The sequence below is a fragment of the Salmo salar genome, chromosome 16 (assembly GCF_965601325.2).
Source record: "Salmo salar chromosome 16, fSalSal1, whole genome shotgun sequence".
NCBI lineage: Eukaryota > Metazoa > Chordata > Actinopteri > Salmoniformes > Salmonidae > Salmo > Salmo salar.
This window is the reverse complement of record NC_138306.1, coordinates 18348166-18366110: the sequence shown is the minus strand read 5'-3', so window position 1 is coordinate 18366110 and position 17945 is coordinate 18348166. Positions and strand designations below refer to the sequence as shown.

Sequence of the window (17945 nt, the reverse complement as noted above, 5' to 3'; positions counted from 1 at the left end):
CTAGCTTGCGAGCTACTTCCAGACACATAACGAGAGAACACCCCACTCTGACCATTTTACTCACCCTAGCAGAGCTGGTTAGGCTGTTTTCATGTTATCCAGAGCGCTGGTGACTGTAACTGTGCTGCTGGCAACAACTATGCTTTTTTGCTGACGTTAACTGACACCGGCCATGCCATATTCAACGGGTGTTGAGCGTTTGTAAATTCATCAGTTATTCAGCGCTCTCTGCCACACTCAGACTAGAGTGCTCTGAAATCAGAGTAGATGGCCAGACTGAATTTACGAACGCACCCGAAATGGTTACTTGCATAGTGGAGTCTTTTATTAAGACATGTAGCTAGCAAGCTAGCTTGGTAAACAATGAACCATAATCCCTACTCATGACCGTACACCCTGCATGAATCTGCAGGTAGCTAACCAACCAGGTTCAATGTTAGCTAGCTAATATTAGTCTATAGCTAGCTAAGTAAATGGCTCTGAGATACAAATAATAAGGTCATACACGTAACATTAGCTAGCGAGCCAGCCAGCTAACGTTACATAGCTAGCTGGCTAGGTAAACAATGAACCATAATCACAACTCATGACATTATTACCCTGCGTGGATCTGCAGGTAACTAACCAACCAGGTTCAATGTTAGCTAGCTAACATTAGGCTATAGCTAGCCAGGCAAATGTCTGTTAAAATTAGAAACGTGTAATATCTGAAAACGTAGCTAGCTGGACTATCTTACCCGTATACATCATTCATGGTTGGACGCTAGTTAGTTTGAAGATGTAATCCAGAGACAGGTATTTTCTCCATCTCCTTAGCTATCATACTTAAATTCCACTGATTTCAGTCCTCCAGAAAGTGGCGAGCAACACTTATGCAGTTTTAATACAAGATACATATATATTTTTTTAAAGCCTCGTTAGACAGGATTACCTAGACATACTGACCAGCTCAAATAGACAAAAGCATGCTATATGGCAGACCAATCCAAACTCATCTCTCGGCATGTCCAGCCCACTCATCTCAGCCAATCATGGCTAGTGGGAAGGTTGCTCACTTTTTCTTTGGCTAAACCTACTAGGCTCGTAAATTAACAATTGTATTAGTATTTACAGGTTTGTTATTAAGGCACATGAAAGTTCACAAGTTCGAGAAGGCATTTCTGGCAAAAAAAAAGCATTTTGATTTTTTTTTAAAAAGTTTACGTTCAAACAACTCTCCTGTGAAGTAGTGACCCGCGACATATGCCTAGTTTCCTGAAACGGGTCACATTTGAGCTGTTCTTGCCATAATATGGACTTGGTCTTTACCAAATAGTGCCATCTTCTGTATACACCCCTACCGTGTCACAACACAATTGATTGGCTCAAATGTATTAAGGAAAGAAATTCCACAAATTAACAAGGCACATCTGTTAATTGAAATGCATTCCAGGTTACTACCTCATGAAGCTGCTTGAAAGAATGCCAAAAGTGTGCAAAGCTGTCATCAAGGCAAAGGGTGGCTACTTTGAACAATCTCAAATATAAAATATATTTGGATTTGTTGAACACTTTTTTGGTTACTACATGATTCCATGTGTTATTTCATAGTTTTGATGTCTTCACTATTATTCTACAATGTAGAAAATAGTAAAAATAAAGAAAAACCTTGAATGAGTAAGTGTGTCCAAACTTTTGACTGGTACTGTATACTTCCATTCATTTTTTCAACTGGTACCAGGGGACATTCAGATGAGTCTTGTGAGGCCTGTAGTCGTCCTAGAGCATAACAACCGACATGTATGTCTCACCTTCCCATAGAGGGGTCATAATAGTTTATAGGTCAAACCGTTCGGACCCTACAGACAATTTTGTGAGATGTCCATGGTCTGACAAACACCGCATCCGATGTAAAAAAAAAACAAAAAAAAAAAAAAACATCTCTAGCTTAAACTGACAGATTTGCATTTTTTATTTTTTATTATACAAATTATATTTCCGTGGGGCCACGGACATCGACCTTGGGGGGGGTGAAGAAGATATATATTTTTGAATGGGCTATTGAAGCTATTGACGACCAGTACCAAAGGCAACTCGGCAACAGCCAAGACTATCTAACTTATAGCAGACACAATGTTATTTATGGTGCGCACGTCATAAAACTATGACGTTTGTCATTTTCTTATATTATTCATTTTAAATGTCATGGTATATCCCTGTATGTAACATGAATATTTTAATTTATAAAAAACCTTTTCAGTGTTAAAAATAGGTAAATCATTATTATATATTTTTTATTCAGAAAAAATGAACTCGCATGTATTCGAATACTAACGTCGTCCGTTGGGATATTCGAATAACCGTGCACATCCCTATCATACAGCCTGCTCATTATCTCTTTCTCACCACTCTCTTTGCAGAGGACGAAGAGGAACTCTGCAGCGCTCTGCTTCACGCCCATGTCCACGTGGGTCATGAGGCGCACCAGCTTGTTCCTAACGGTGGACCCTATCTCCGGCCTGACCTTGACCTCCTTCAGCGGGGGCAGTACCTGGAGACAAACACATCCAACGGGGGCAGAGCCACAGTGAAAATTAACACTGTAGTACACTAGACTAGTGAACTGAGTGATCAGGCCAGCTAATGATCCATCTGCCACTGCTGGAGGATATGTTAGAAGAAATGTAATCTAGGCAGATTTTGTAAGATATGTTGTAAAATATGTGATCTAAATACACTGAACAAAAATATAAATGCAACAATTTCACTGAGCTACAGTTCAAATCAGGAAATCAGTTAATTGAAATTAATTAATTAGGCCCTAATCTATGGATTTCACATGACTGGGAATACAGATATGCATCTGTTGGTCACAGATACCTTTTTAAAAAAGGTAGGGACATGGATCAGAAAACCAGTCAGTATCTGGTGTGACCAACATCTGCCTCATGCAGCGCGACACATCTCTTTCGCATAGAGTTGATCAGTCTGTTGATTGTGGCCCATGGAATGTTGTCACATTTCTCTTCAAAGGCTGTGCGAAGTTTCTGGATATTGGAGGGAACTGGAACACGTCATACATGTCGATCCAGAGCATCCCAAACAGGCTCAATGGGTGACATGTCTGATGAATATGCAGGCCATGGAAGAACTAGGACATTTACAGCTTCCAGGAATTGTGTACAGATCCTTGCGACAGATCATGCTAAAATACTGTATGAGGTGACGGCAGTAGATGAAGGGCACGACAATAGCCTCAGGATCTCTGTGCATTCAATTTGCCATCGATAAAATGCAATTGTGTTCATTGTCCATAGCTTATGCCTGCCCATAACCCCACCATGGGGCGCTCTCTGTTCACAATATTGATATCAGCAAACAGCTCGCCCACATGACGCCATACACACTACACTGTCTGCCATCTGCCCGGTACAGTTGAAAACGGGATTCATCCAAGAAAAGCACACTTCTACAGGGTGCCAGTGGCCATTGAAGGTGAGCATTTGCCCACTGAAGTCGGTTACGACGCAAAACTGCAGTCAGGTCAAGACCCTGGTGATGATGACGAGCAGGCAGATGTGCTTCCCTGAGACAGTTTCTGAAAGTTTGTGCAGAAATTATTCAGTTGTGCAAACCCACATTTTCATCAGCTGTCCGGGTGGCTGGTCTCAGACGATCCCGCAGGTGAAGAAGCCAGATGTGGAGGTCCTGGCCTGGTTATACGTGGTCTGCGGATGTGAGCTTGGACGTACTGCCAAATTCTATAAAACGGCTATTTCCAAACTGGGGTATGCGCAATGCCGTCAGGGGTACGCCAAATAAAAATGTGATTCACATTTTCAAATAGTCCATTTAGATTTTCCAACGGGGCAATACATTTGGGTAATGTTTTTTTCGAGCCCGAGTAGCCACATTTCACTGCCAAAAATAAAATGAAACCATATAGTGTTCAGTGAAATAACAAAAATGTCAAATAATTAACATCCAATCACAGTAACCGTTACTCTCTTGCGGGAATTCCCCTAACGGTCCGTATGTAGCCAAACGTAGCTGCTGCTCATTCCGTTTGCTAAAAAATAGATGGTTAAAAAAAAAACGTAAGGCCCGCGTCCAGAGAGACACATACCAGCTCTACTGGTAGTACTGCTACTACCAGCAGTACTACACCTGTCAACGACAAAAGTTGTTCTGCTTCCACAAGCACATCCAATGCTAGCATGAGTAATTCTACATTTGTTGCTAGCCCAGCTGTCATGGACACTGACAGTTGTGAATCTGATGCAGCTGAAGAGCTACTGCCCCCTTACCCGGGAAAGCATCAAACAGACAGAGACGTTGGACCATCGAAGAGGCGCAAATATGATGAGAACTACATTGATTTGGGGTTCACTTATATTGGAAGTAGTGCCTTTCCTCAGCCACAGTGTGTTATATGTGCAAAAGTACTAACTTGATGAAACCTTCACTCTTGCGCAGACATTTAGAAACGAAACATGTCAATTCGAAAAATAAGCCACTGGAGTATGAGCAAGAATTAAGATGACTTTCGAGTAGTAAGACATGGATAAAAGCAACAGAAACAATTAATAAGAAGGGGCTAGAAGCGTCTTATATGGTGAGCTACTGAGTGGCTATGACATGCAAGCCCCATACTATTGTGGAGGACTTAATTCTTCCTACTGCCGGGAATACGGTTGGGACAATGCTGGGAGAAAAGGCACAAAAAAACTATACAGAAAATGCCTTCATCAAACAACACCGTTTCACGACGCATCAGTGACATGGCATGAGATGTTTTAAAACAATTACTGCTTTGCATACAAGCCAGTGAATTCTATGCGTTACAGCTGGATGAGTCAACAGACGTGGCGGGCCTGGCACAGCTCCTGGTACAGTTGAAGTCGGAAGTTTACATACACCTTAGCCAAATACATTTAAGCTGAGTTTTTCACAATTCCTGACATGTTGTCCATTAGGAAGACCCATTTGCGACCAAGCTTTAACTTCCTCCCCCTTTTTCCTCCAAACATAATGATGGTCATTATGGCCAAACAGTTCTATTTTTGTTTCATCAGACCAGAAGACATTTCTCCAAAAAAGTACGATCTTTGTCCCCATTTGCAGTTGCAAACCGTAGTCTGGCTTTTTTATGGCTGAATTTGAGTAGTGGCTTCTTCCTTGCTGAGCGGCCTTTCAGGTTATGTCGATATAGGACTCGTTTTACTGTGGATATAGATACTTTTGTACCTGTTCCCTCCAGCATCTTCACAAGGTCCTTTGCTGTTGTTCTGGGACTGATTTTCACTTTTCGCACCAACGTACGTTCATCTCTAGGAGGCAGAACGCATCTCCTTCCTGAGCGGTATGATGGCTGCGTGGTCCCATGGTGTTTATACTTGCGTACTATTGTTTGTACAGATGAACATGGTACCTTCAGGCGTTTCGGAAACTGCTCCCAAGGATGAACCAATTTTTTTTCTGAGGTCTTGGCTGATTTCTTTTGATTTTCCCATGATGTCAAGCAAAGAGGCACCGAGTTTGAAGGTAGGCCTTGAAATACATCCACAAGTACACCTCCAATTGACTAAAATGATGTCAATAAGCCTATCAGAAGCTTCTAAAGCCATGACATTATTTTCTGAAATTTTCCAAGCTGTTTAAAGGCACAGTCAACTTAGTGTATGTAAACTTCTGACCCACTGGAATTGTGATACATTGAATTATAAGTGAAATAATCTGTCTGTAAACAATTGTTGGAAAAATTACTTGTGTCATGGACAAAGTACATGTCCTAACCGACTTGCCAAAACTATAGTTTGTTGTGGAGTGGTTGAAATACTTGTTTTAATGACTCCAACCTAAGTGTATGTCAACTTCCGATTTCAACTGTACCTATGTGAGTGGATTCTCAGCCCTCACAGACTGTGTGTGGAAAATGATTTAAGACTGAGACTCTCTCCAGTACAACATTGCAGAGTTATGTGCACCCTTTCAAGCACACCCTTCTATTTAACCTGTAGTGAGTTATTCACAATTTCTGATGAACAAATAAGGTTTCATATGTAAGATGGCTAAATAAAGAGCAAAATTATTGATTATTATTATTTGTGCCCTGGTCCTATAAGAGCTCTTTGTCACTTCCCACAAGCCGGGTTGTGACAAAAATTCATACTATTTCATATGTTTAATAAAGGTATTGTATAGTGTGTGTGTGGCAGACTCACAATGATGGCAAAAAACAACATTTGAGAGTGCGATGGAGGTTGTACGTTTGAAGGGGTACGGGACTATAAAAAGTTTAGGAACCACTGCTATAAAACAACGTTGGAGGCGGCTTATGGATGGTAGAGAAATGAACATTACATTCTCTGGCAACAGCTCTGTTGGACATTCCTTCAGTCACCATGCCAATTGCACACTCTCAACTTTAGACATCTATGGCATTGAGTTGTGTGACAAAACTACACATTTTAGAGTGGCCTTTTATTGCCCCCAGCACAAGGTGCACCTGTGTAATGATCATGCTGTTTAATAAGCTTCTTGATATGCCACACCTGTCAGGTGGATGGATTATCTTGGCAAAGGAGACGCTCACTAACAGGCATGTAAACAAATTTGTGCAAAAAATCTTAGAGAAATATGCTTTTTGTGGTTATGGAACATTTCTGGGATCTTTTATTTCAGCTCATGAAACATGGGACCAACACTTTACATGTTGCATTTAGATTTTTGTTCTGTATGTATGTATGTATGTATGTATGTATGTATGTATGCATGTATGTATGTATGTATTTCACACTGATGAAGTAGTTTCACTAACTTTGAAGATCTTAATTTTGCATCACTTTTTATGTATAAGGATAGGATAGATTAGAACATGCCCATAAAGTGTATGTTCAAGCTCAAGGCCCCTCTAGCTCCAGCACCCTACCTGTGTCTTGATGTATCTGCGGATCTCCCTGTGGTACCTGGAGCCCTCAGTCAGCAGGCTGAGCACTGGGGTCAGCCCCTCTTTGTAGTTGGCACCCTGCTTGGAATGAGACACACATGAGGCGAGTGACGACAGGCATGCCCACAGAGGCACTGTAGCAGTTGGATTGTGGACCATTAGCAAAATAACTATTCAGGAATGTATTAGTAATTGAATTTCTATGTTGTGTGGACAGCTTCTAATAGGATGGCCAGGATTTCCACATAATTTCATTGGCTTGTTCAGTAGAGAATGACGTTACTACATAAACAGCCATATGAATTTCTGAATGGCCTCTAACAGTTAGATAGTCAGTTCCTTAAATGGTGGGTGAGAAGCCACTGGTGGACTGCATCATTGAGGTTAATTCTACTTTGGCTTGAAACATTGTTTTGTTTAACTTGTTGGTCAAGAGGAAATGCAAAAGTGTTGGCATGGTTTGTAATAGCAGCCACCGAGATCAAACAATCAGTTTGAAGAAAGACGCAGAATCAGCAAGGACTGGTTTGTAGATAAGTGATTCTGTGTAGTCCGATATCTCAAACACACACAATGGGGCGAATCCTAACTTCCACTGAAGTCAAATTTCACTTACACGTGCATTGATGTCAGTGAGAGACATTTAAGTTATTTAACAGACGCCCTTTTCCAGAGCGGCTTACAGGAGCAATTATGGTTAAGTGCTTTGCACAAGGGCACAGACAGATTTGTTACCTAGTCAGCTCGGGAATTTGAACCAGCAACCTTTCGGTTACTGGCCCAATGCTCTTAACCGCTAGGCTACCTGCAGCCTCAGTGAAAATGTAAGTGACTTTATCCTCTCTGGGCTAGGCGGGACGAATTCGTCCCACCTACGTAACAGCCACTTGCAGCCTGTGGCGCGATTTTCAAAACCTTAAAAATCCTATTACTTCAATTTCTCAAACATATGACTATTTTACAGCTATTTAAAGACAAGACTCTCGTTAATCTAACCACACTGTCCGATTTCAAAAAGGCTTTACAACGAAAGCAAAACATTAGATTATGTCAGCAGAGTACCAAGCCAGAAATAATCAGACACCCATTTTTCAAGCCAGCATATAATGTCACCAAAACCCAGAAGACAGCTAAATGCAGCACTCACCTTTGATGATCTTCATCAGATGACAACCCTAGGACATTATGTTATACAATACATGCATGTTTTGTTCAATCAAGTTCATATTTATATCAAAAACCAGCTTTTTACATTAGCATGTGACGTTCAGAACTAGCATACCCCCCGCAAACTTCCGGGGAATTCGCTAACATTTTACTAAATTACTCACGATAAACGTTCACAAAAAGCATAACAATTATTTTAAGAATTATACATACAGACCTCCTCTATGCACTCGATATGTCCGATTTTAAAATAGCTTTTTGGTGAAAGCACATTTTGCAATATTCTAAGTACATAGCCCAGGCATCACGGGCTCGCTATTTAGACACCCGGCAAGTTTAGCACTCACCATAATCATATTTACTATTATAAAAGTTTCATTACCTTTTGTTGTCTTCGTCAGAATGCACTCCCAGGACTGCTACTTCAATAACAAATGTTGGTTTGGTCCAAAATAATCCATCGTTATATCCGAATAGCGGCGTTTTGTTCGTGCGTTCCAGACACTATCCGAAATGGTAAAGAAGTGTGGCGCAATTCGTGACAATAAAATTCTAAATATTCCATTACCGTACTTTGAAGCATGTCAACCGCTGTTTAAAATCAATTTTTACACCATTTTTCTCGTAGAAAAGCGATAATATTCCGACAGGGAATCTCCTTTTCGGCAAACAGAGGAAAAAAATCACAAAGGCGGGGGCGGTCGGGTCATGCGCATAAGCCCAGAGTCCCTTGATCGGCCACTTGAGAAAGGCGATAATGTGTTTCATTCTGTTTTTTCCCGGGCTCTGAGAGCCTATGGAAGACGTGGGAAGTGTCACGTTAGAGCAGAGATCCTTAGTAAAAGATAGAGATGGAAAAGAAGTTCAAGAAATGGTCAGACAGGCCACTTCCTGTAAAGGAATCTCTCAGGTTTTGACCTGCCATTTGAGTTCTGTTATACTCACAGACACCATTCAAACTGTTTTAGAAACTTTAGGGTGTTTTCTATCCATATGTAATAAGTATATGCATATTCTAGTTACTGGGTAGGAGTGGTAACCAGATTAAATCGGGTATGTTTTTTATCCAGCCGTGTCAATACTGCCCCCTAGCCCTAACAGGTTTAAGTGAACATTTGACTTAAGTGGAAGGATTCGCCCAATGTCTCTGGTCCACCAGTTCTTACCTTGTCTATCCTCTTCTCCATAAAGTCCAGTAGCACCTGCACAGCGTCCATGTTCTTCCCGCTGTACTCCTCCTGGCCCCCCTGTACCGGCAAGTCAATCAGCACATCCAGACATGACACTGGCAGGTTACTCAGCAGGTTGATGGCGTGGCTGGAGGAGAAGAAGGAAGACATGAGGAAAAAGAAGGAGAAAGGACAGTGGTTAAGTCGTTGGTTATAGCATGTAGGAAAGATCAACTAATGCTAAATATGGTTTCGTTCTTAAGAATAGGCTACATCCATGTCATTGTTTTCTATCAATCATGAGACTTTTTAAAGACTACGTGTTTGTTAAAAGCACTTTCATCTAGCATGAAGACACATAGGGGTAGTTATCCCTCTTATTGTTGTGTTTGCGTCAAGACCACAGGGCATTCCATCAGTCTAAACAGACAAGGACCTAAGGTCTACTTTGGATTCTGGACAATGGGCTAACCCCGTGACCAGAGGGACACAACAACATAATCCATAGGACCACAGGGAGTATTATCAATCACTTTTACATGATACATTCTTTACATTCTCGCATGTCCTTCAAAAGAAAGCTTTGTAGTTAATTCGCATCAAGGAGACATCCAGAAAAGACATACTGCCATATGAATTCAAAAAACAGTCTTGGCTTAAAATTTTAACTTTCTCATGAGCTGGATGCTGTCACTGTTGACTACAGAGAGTAATCATTGGATGGTGATTCATTCGTACAAACCAAATGATGAATGTGTACTTTCAGGATGCAGTTTTGCCCTGTTATGTGGAGAGCAGTGAGGAGAAGAGTTGCCAACCTGTGTGCTTCCTCTGTTTTGTCCTCTGTCTGAGTCTTTAGCATCAATAGATGGCGCATGATGGCGGTGACAAGGCGGAGCTGGTGGTCACCACCCTATCAAATGAAGGATGTAAATCAAATCCAATGTTATTGGTCACATACACATATTAAGCAGATGTTATTGCGGGTGTAGTGAAATGCTTGTGTTCCAAGCTCCAACAGTGCAGTAATATCTAACAATTCACAAAAATACACAAATCTAAAAGTAAAAGAATGGAATTAAGAAATATCTAAATATTAGGACGAGCAATGTCAGAGTGGCATTGACTAAATACAGTAGAATAGAATACAGTATATATACATGAGATGAGAAAAGCAGTATTTAAACATTATTAAAGTGACTAGTGTTCCATTATTAAAGTGGCCAGTGATTCCTTGTCAACGTATATAGGGCTGTAGCCTCTAAAGGTTGAGCAGCCGGGTGGTACAAGGCTAGTGATGGCTATTTAACAGTCTGATGGCCTTGACATAGAGGCTGTTTTTCAGTCTCTCGGTCCCCTTCTGGATGATAGCGGGGTGAACAGGCTGTGGATCGGGTGGTCGATGTCCTTGATGATCTTTTTGGCATTCCTGTGACATTGGGTGCTGTAGGTGTCCTGGAGGGCAGGCAGTGTGCCCCCGGTGATTCGTTCGGCAGACCGTACCACCCTCTGGAGAGCCCTGCAAATGCGGGTAGTGCAGTTGCCGTACCAGGTGGTGAAACAGCCCAACAGGATACTCTCAATTGTGCATCTGTAAAAGTTTCTGAGGGTCTTAGTGGCCAAGCCAAATTTATTCCACCTCCTGAGGTTGAAGAGGCGCTGTTGCGCCTTCTTCACCACATTGTCTGTGTGGGTGGACCATTTCAGATTGTCAGTGATGTGTATGCCGAGGAACTTGAAGCTTTCCACCTTCTCCACTGCGGTCATGTCGATGTGGATAGGGGAGTGCTCCCTCTGCTGTTTCCTGAAGTCCACCATCAGCTCATTTGTTTTGTTGACGTTGAGAGAGAGGTTATTTTCCTGGCCCCACTTTGCCAGGTCCTTCACCTCCTCCCTGTAGGCTGTCTGCTCATTGTTGGTAATCAGGCCTACTACTGTTGTGTCGTCTGCAAAGTTGATGATTTAGTTGGAGGCGTGCCTGGCCACGCAGTCATGGGTGAACAGGGAGTACAGGAGGGGGCTGAGCATGCACACTTGTGGGGCCCCTGTGTTGAGGATCAGCAAAGTGAAGGTGTTGTTTCCTACCTTCACCACCTGGGAGCGGCACGTCAGGAAGTCCAGGACCCAGTTACACGGGGCGGGGCTCAGACCCAGGGCCTCGAGCTTAATGATGAGCTTGGAGGGTACTATGGTGTTGAAGGATGAGCTAAAGTCAATGAACAGCATTCTGACGTAGGTATTCCTCTTGTCCAGATGGGATAGGGCAGTGTGCAGTGCAATGGCAACTGCATCATCTGTGGATCTATTGGGGCGGTAAGCAAATTGAAGTGGGTCTGTGGTGTCAGGTAAGGTAGAGGTGATATGATCCTTGACTAGCCTCTCAAAGCACATCATGATGACAGAAGTGAGTGCTTCGGGACGATAGTCATTTAGTTCAATTACCTTTGCTTTCTTGGGTACAGGAACAATGGTGAACATCTTGAAGCAAGTGGGGACAGCAGACTGGGATAGGGAGAGATTGAATATGTCCGTAAACACACCAGCCAGCTGGTCTGCGCATGCTCTGAGGACGCGGCTAGGGATGCCATCTGGGCCAGCAGCCTTTGCCAGGGTTAACACGCTTAAATGTCTTACATCGGCCACGTACAACAGACTGATCCTTAAGGAAGCATTTCATTGCTTCAAACAAAAGGATGGGAGGGACTAAGCAGGTAGGGGTAAGAAGGATAAAATTAGCTATGGAAGAACCGGGAAGGGGAGGCGGTCATGTCAAAAAGAAAACATAGGAAGACATTGGTCATAGCTCATAACCTGTATCATTTAGGTAACATTTATTATTCCAATACAGGGGTAAAATGTTGTTTTCTTTAATATTAAAAGACATGAACAGAGAGAGCGAGAGAAAGGAGAAAGAGGGAGGGAGGGACTGTAACTATGGAGAGATTGAGGAAAGATGAGAGGAATTATGGATTTCCGGATCTGGAAGTCAGACCTAAGAGCTGTGAGTCACTGAGCACAGGCTTTCCATTCCATGCAAATGACCATGTGGGATTGACTCATGAGATGAACACAGGGCTTTTCTGATCAACGCCACAGATTAACCATTATATTGACCAGATACTCAAGTGGCCGCTCTGACAATGAAAAGAAATGGAAGGTAGTCGGGAGGAGGCAAGACCAGGTGGGGCCATTCTAGCCAATGAGAGGGCAGATACGTGTGTGAACAAACAACAGGCACACATTTCTTCTCAATGTTGCCGGGATGCCACATGTTCCTACTTATATCAGTACACTCGTAACAACCTAAGCATTACCACATTTCTATTCGATTAATAAGCCATGTGTAGCAAATAAGCCATATCAGTACACTCGTAACAACCTAAGCATTACCACATTTCTATTCGATTAATAAGCCATGTGTAGCCATTCTTTCCATACAAAAACTCCTCGCTTTGTGAGCAAAAAAACTAAACAAAAACGCCACCTGCTGCAGAAGACAGATTTTGGTCCCAGTTATCCCTCTCGCTTCGCCTTTTCCTCTCTGCCAACGATAGGATGGGAGGGACTCAACAAGACGTCAGCTACAATGGTGAGAGGCAAGGGTGACCAGCCCCAATCATGAAAATCCACAATCTCACAACTAACATGGAGAAAAACATATTTGGACCAATAGCACTTTGAGGCACAATACGAGCCAGTAGTTAAGCAGGCAGCTCTCCTGACCAGCCTGAATTAGAGAACTCTTTGCAAATCTATAAATATCAATGACACTTTTGGCGTGTCAAATTATCACTGATAGACATTCAATACCGGATCCAACAGATTAATATCTTTGATTTAGCAGCGGGATGTGCCCCTCTGCTTCATGATGTGATGCTGTGACATTATAGGCTGAGCGAGCTTTGAGGGGAGTGAGCAACATAGGATTATTTCACTAACTCCCCCTGGCTAATCAAGAAAGCTGTAAAGGTGCCAAAGGAGTTTAAGCGAGGTCTGATAGCTGATAAACCTCTTATTGCTGCACAGGCTTAGTTAGGGCTTTCAATTTAAGGGATGTTACTCAATAAAGGCAAGTGTCTTGCTGTTAAACTATCTGTAAATAATAGCCTTCAACCAAAGCATGCAAAGTTTGGTGACTTCAATGCTGAATTCAAAATATGCAAGGGGATGTGTCCATCCACAGCCAGTGAGATGCAAAGAATTTATGTTTATGCAGTAACTCTAAACACTGTTTGATGCTGTGATACTATAGGCTGGGCTCATGGCTGTAGCGTCTAGCCCTCTTTGAGCTCTGAATAATAATAATAATAATAGCCATTTAGCAGATGCTTTTATCTAAAGCGACTTACAGTCATGTGTGCATACCTTCAACTGAGCCATACAGGACCACGTGACTGCCATGTTACAAGTACAGCGTACATATCCTCTTTAAAAAGGAAAAAACTCCAAAAGGAGAAAAACATTCTGTAACAGACAGGGGGTGTAACTGTAACTCACCTCATCGCTAGTGTCAGACAGCGTGAGGTTGAACAAGGCTTTCAGGGCCTCCATGGCCCTCTCGTTGTCTTCAGCAGGGATAGGCAAGGCCTGGAGGCCTGGATGGGCCACCTCGTAGGGGCCCACCCAGCGTAGGTCCAGGGTACGCTCCAGCACCTCTGTGAGGAGCCCCACGGCATGCAGCTCCCTCTGGAGGCCCCCCCGGACGTCTGGCCGCAGAGCCGAGAGCAGGAAGAGCAGGCGCAGGGAGAACAGGCCCACCTCATGACACCGGGCACGGGCGGCGTGCAAGCGGGCACACAGACCACGTGCCAGCTGCACGTCGGCACCCACCTGCTGTGCCGCCACGCTGTTAAACACCACGTTACACAGGCACTTAAGGGCCTCCACCACCACCTTCTCTTCCTCCTCTGTCTGGGCATCCTCTTGCAGACTGTCACCTCCCTCCTCTCCCGCCTGCAGCCGAGCCAGCCCGGCCAGAACAAGCATGCCCTCCCGGGTGCCCACAGGGCCCAGGACTCGCTTGTCCCGGGACAGGATGCGAAGGGTCTCCAGGCAGGTGCTCTGGCAGCAGGACCCAACCTGCCTCCCCAGCACAGTCAGCAGACCCTGACACAGCCTCTGCACAGTGAGAGAAGGTTAGTTCATCATAAAACACACAGGGGGCAGAAGCATTATCTAGGCTATAAGTGAAAGTGAAGCACCAGACAAGGCAGAGTGTTTACTTACACTTCGAAGGTCCTCCTCTTTTGGGTCAAAGGTGAATGTGCGACTATTCTGAAAAAGACAGTATACATTAGTCTTGCTGAAACAAACTCAGTGTTCCTGGCAGGCCTCCCTCGCTGTGTACCATGTGAGTTACGTCAGCAAGGTTAAGTACTAATGAGAGAAAAGTCAAATGCATATGCTAAATGTGCTTTGTCACCTTCATCTGTGCATGAATAAAATATTCTCATAAATGTTATCTAGAATTAATTTGTTTCTATGATACAGTAAATAGCTTGTGCAGACAGATTGGAAGTATGAGTGCATTAGATAGGATATACGAGTGTAATGCAAAGTATATCGCCATCAGGCTCTGTCTGGTTATCAGTGACAGCGGCTAACGACGTTAGCTAGCAAATGTACCTAGCTAGCTAGCTCAAGTTACAGCAGGAAGTGCAGCAATAGCTATCACTAAATGGGAGCTAGCTAGAATTTTTCATTATATACGCATGCTGTCATTGTATGCATAGCTAGCTACAGTACATGACTAGAAAGTGATACCCTACAATATTTGGCCACAACACTAGCTAACGTTAGCTAGCTAGCAACCCAGCTAGCCAGGATGAAAATATGCTTCCAGCAACACAGCAATAGGTTTTAAACTCGTTGATTCCTTTCAAAATGAAAGGGGGAATGCAAGTTCTAGATACACATAGTTTTAGTACTAATTTTAGCAGCTATGATTATGTAAACGTTTTTAGATGGCTGGCGAGGTAGCTAATAACTTTATTTTGGTTGACGTCAAAGCGAGGAGAATTACACCCACCTCTCCGTTGTACTGGTGCAAAAGCCGTCTAATTTCCTCTTCATTGTTAGTCTCGAGCTGAGACAGGATACTGTTTAAATCCATTCTTAAAATATCTCAATGACAATTCAACAACTGTAACGTTAGAGTACGTTTCTGAATAATTTGCAGCACCCTATTTGTTTTGTATTCGTCTGACATAGAGTACACAGCTGGTTCCGGCTACATACACCCTTCTTCCTTGTTTCAACTTTCACCAGTTAACGTCACGATCTCATCGAAACTGTGCGAGCACAGTGCAAACTCGGTGATCCGCCTATAGTCCCCCACAGTGGACTCGTTATAATACCTATACAACCTAGTATTCAAACATAATTGGTTCCAATCGTCTTTCCAACATTCATTTTTTTTTTCACATAATGAATTTACAAAAACTTCAAATTAAGTATGTGTTTGGTGTAGGCTTACCTTGGCGTTACGTTTTGCTAACCGTGTAATTCTCTCTCAGACAAGGTAAGGTTTATCAATATATACGCCTCAATTTACTCTTAAAAATCCAAAATGCTAATTTGCAACAGAGAAGACCTCAGCACGACTACAAATTCCATCAGGAAGCTCCTGCACTTCATCTCTAGCAAGACTACAAATGCCAGCAGGAAGCTCCTGCGCTTCATATTTTATTTAACTAAGAAAGTCAAGAACAAATTCTTATTTACAATGACGGCCTACCAAAAGCCAAAAGGCCTCCTGTGGGGACGGGGGATTACAAATAAAAATATAGGACAAAGCACACATCACAAGGAGACACCACAACACTACATAAAGAGAGACCTAAGACAACAACATAGCATGGCAGCAACACATGACAACAACATGGTAGCAGCACAAAACATTGTACAAACGTTATTGGGCACAGACAACAGCACAAAGGCAAGAAGGTAGAAACAACAATACATAACACAAAGCAGCCACAACTGTCAGTAAGACTGTCCATGATTGAGTCTTTGAATGAAGAGATGGAGATAAAAAACTGTCCAGTTTGACTTTTTTTGCAGCTCGTTCCAGGCGCTAGCTGCAGCGAACTGAAAAGAGGAGCGAACCAAGGATGTGTGTGCTTTTGGGACCTTTAACAGAATGTGACTGGAAGAATGGCATTTGTATGTGGAGGATGAGGGCTGCAGTAGGTATCTCAGATAGGGGGTAGTGAAGCCTAAGAGAGTTTTATAAATAACCATCAACCAGTGGGTCTTGCGACGGGTATACAGAGATGACCAGTTTACAAAAGGAGTATAGAGTGCAGTGATGTGATGTGTCCTATAAGGAGCATCGGTGGTAAATCTGATGGCCGAATGGTAAAGAACGTCTAGCCGCTCAAGAGCACAATTAAATTACGTCTCTGTAATCTAGCATGGGTAGGATGGTCATCTGAATCAGGGTTAGTTTGGCAGCTGGGGTGAAAGAGGAGCAATTACCTTAGACTCTAAGCTGCAGGCTAAGGTTAAATCTAGAATTGGCTTCCTCTAAGGCTTAGAGGAAGCCAAGTCTAGATTTAACCTTAGCCTGCAGATTTTATATGTGCTGAGAGAAGGACAGTGTACGATCTAGCCATACTCCCAAGTACTTGTATGAGGTGACTACCTCAAGCTCTAAACCCTCAGTGGTAGTAGTACCACTGGTGGGGAGAGGGGCATTCTTCTTACCAAACCACATTACCTTTGTTTTTGAGGTGTTCAGAACAAGGTTAAGGACAGAGAAAGCTTGTTGGACACATCTCTAGCTGACACTGTCAGCTACCATTCACCAGTGCGATCAGAGACCTATTCTCAGTTCAATTGAAATATTATTAGTTAATCATTCCACTTAAACTGGCAATGGATCAGCGTTCTCATCATGCCTCCTGGCAGTACCTGTTTTCAGGGAAGCCAATGGTCCAAAAATACTCCATAGTTCATACACACACACACACACACACACACACACACACACACACACACACAAGGCTCCCAGAATAGGTTATATTACATACAAGTTTTGCTCAAAGCAGCCAACTAAAGTGATGTAGTTAACTTCATCATGGGCGCAGTGGGAATTGTATTTATATAATTCTTACCCCTTACTTGCTGAAAGCCCCAGTTATCCCTGCCTGTACCTGACATTGTTGAAAAACAAGTGAACGCTGAATAAAGATCATACACAAACAATCGGCTCCTAGAATAGGTTATATTACATACAAGTTTTTCGCAAAGCAGACAACTAAAGTTATGAGAGAGAGAGAGAGAGCGAGAGCGAGCAAGCATCTAAGGATAGCCATCACTTCCAGCAGATCTCCTTGCTGAGGGTGGTGTTGATCATGCACTGCTTCTCGTGGGGTGAGCCTGATGTTCCGCATGTCACGCTTGTGCTCAGATCACACTGGCACAGGATGTCCATACACCGGATGGCCTGAGGGACTCCTGTTGGACTGAAAAGCAAAGAGACATTTGGATTAGTGGTGGTTTTTTTCAATGCCGTATCAGCATCTTTATCTGGACAGAAAATGTAATCTTTATCAGAACACAAATCCACCTTGGGCAATGTGAAAGGGGTCCCTCAACACCCAATCCTCATGCTTTGCTCTTGTTTTCCAATCAACAGCTACTTCACTGATGAGTGGGTCTTGGAGGTTTACAAGTGC

General features: G+C 43.0%; 1 protein-coding gene across 2 annotated transcripts in view; it reads right to left on the bottom strand.

Moving 5' to 3' along the window:
• LOC106573298 (chaperone Ric-8B) overlaps positions 1-15597 on the bottom strand; it is a 31607-nt gene extending 16010 nt beyond the window's left edge. The window contains exons 1-7 of one of the 2 annotated variants that reach the window (XM_014148226.3): positions 15293-15597; positions 14491-14538; positions 13762-14382; positions 10083-10177; positions 9262-9412; positions 6911-7009; positions 2386-2530 (exon numbers count right to left, since the gene is read on the bottom strand). In XM_014148226.3, coding sequence (XP_014003701.1) covers positions 2386-2530; positions 6911-7009; positions 9262-9412; positions 10083-10177; positions 13762-14382; positions 14491-14538; positions 15293-15376 — 1243 coding nt within the window. In that variant the 5' untranslated portion in view covers positions 15377-15597. The remainder of the gene's footprint in view (positions 1-2385; positions 2531-6910; positions 7010-9261; positions 9413-10082; positions 10178-13761; positions 14383-14490; positions 14539-15292) is intronic. The other variant, XM_014148227.3, reaches the window with a different exon arrangement.
• Between the last annotated feature and the right edge of the window lie 2348 nt (positions 15598-17945).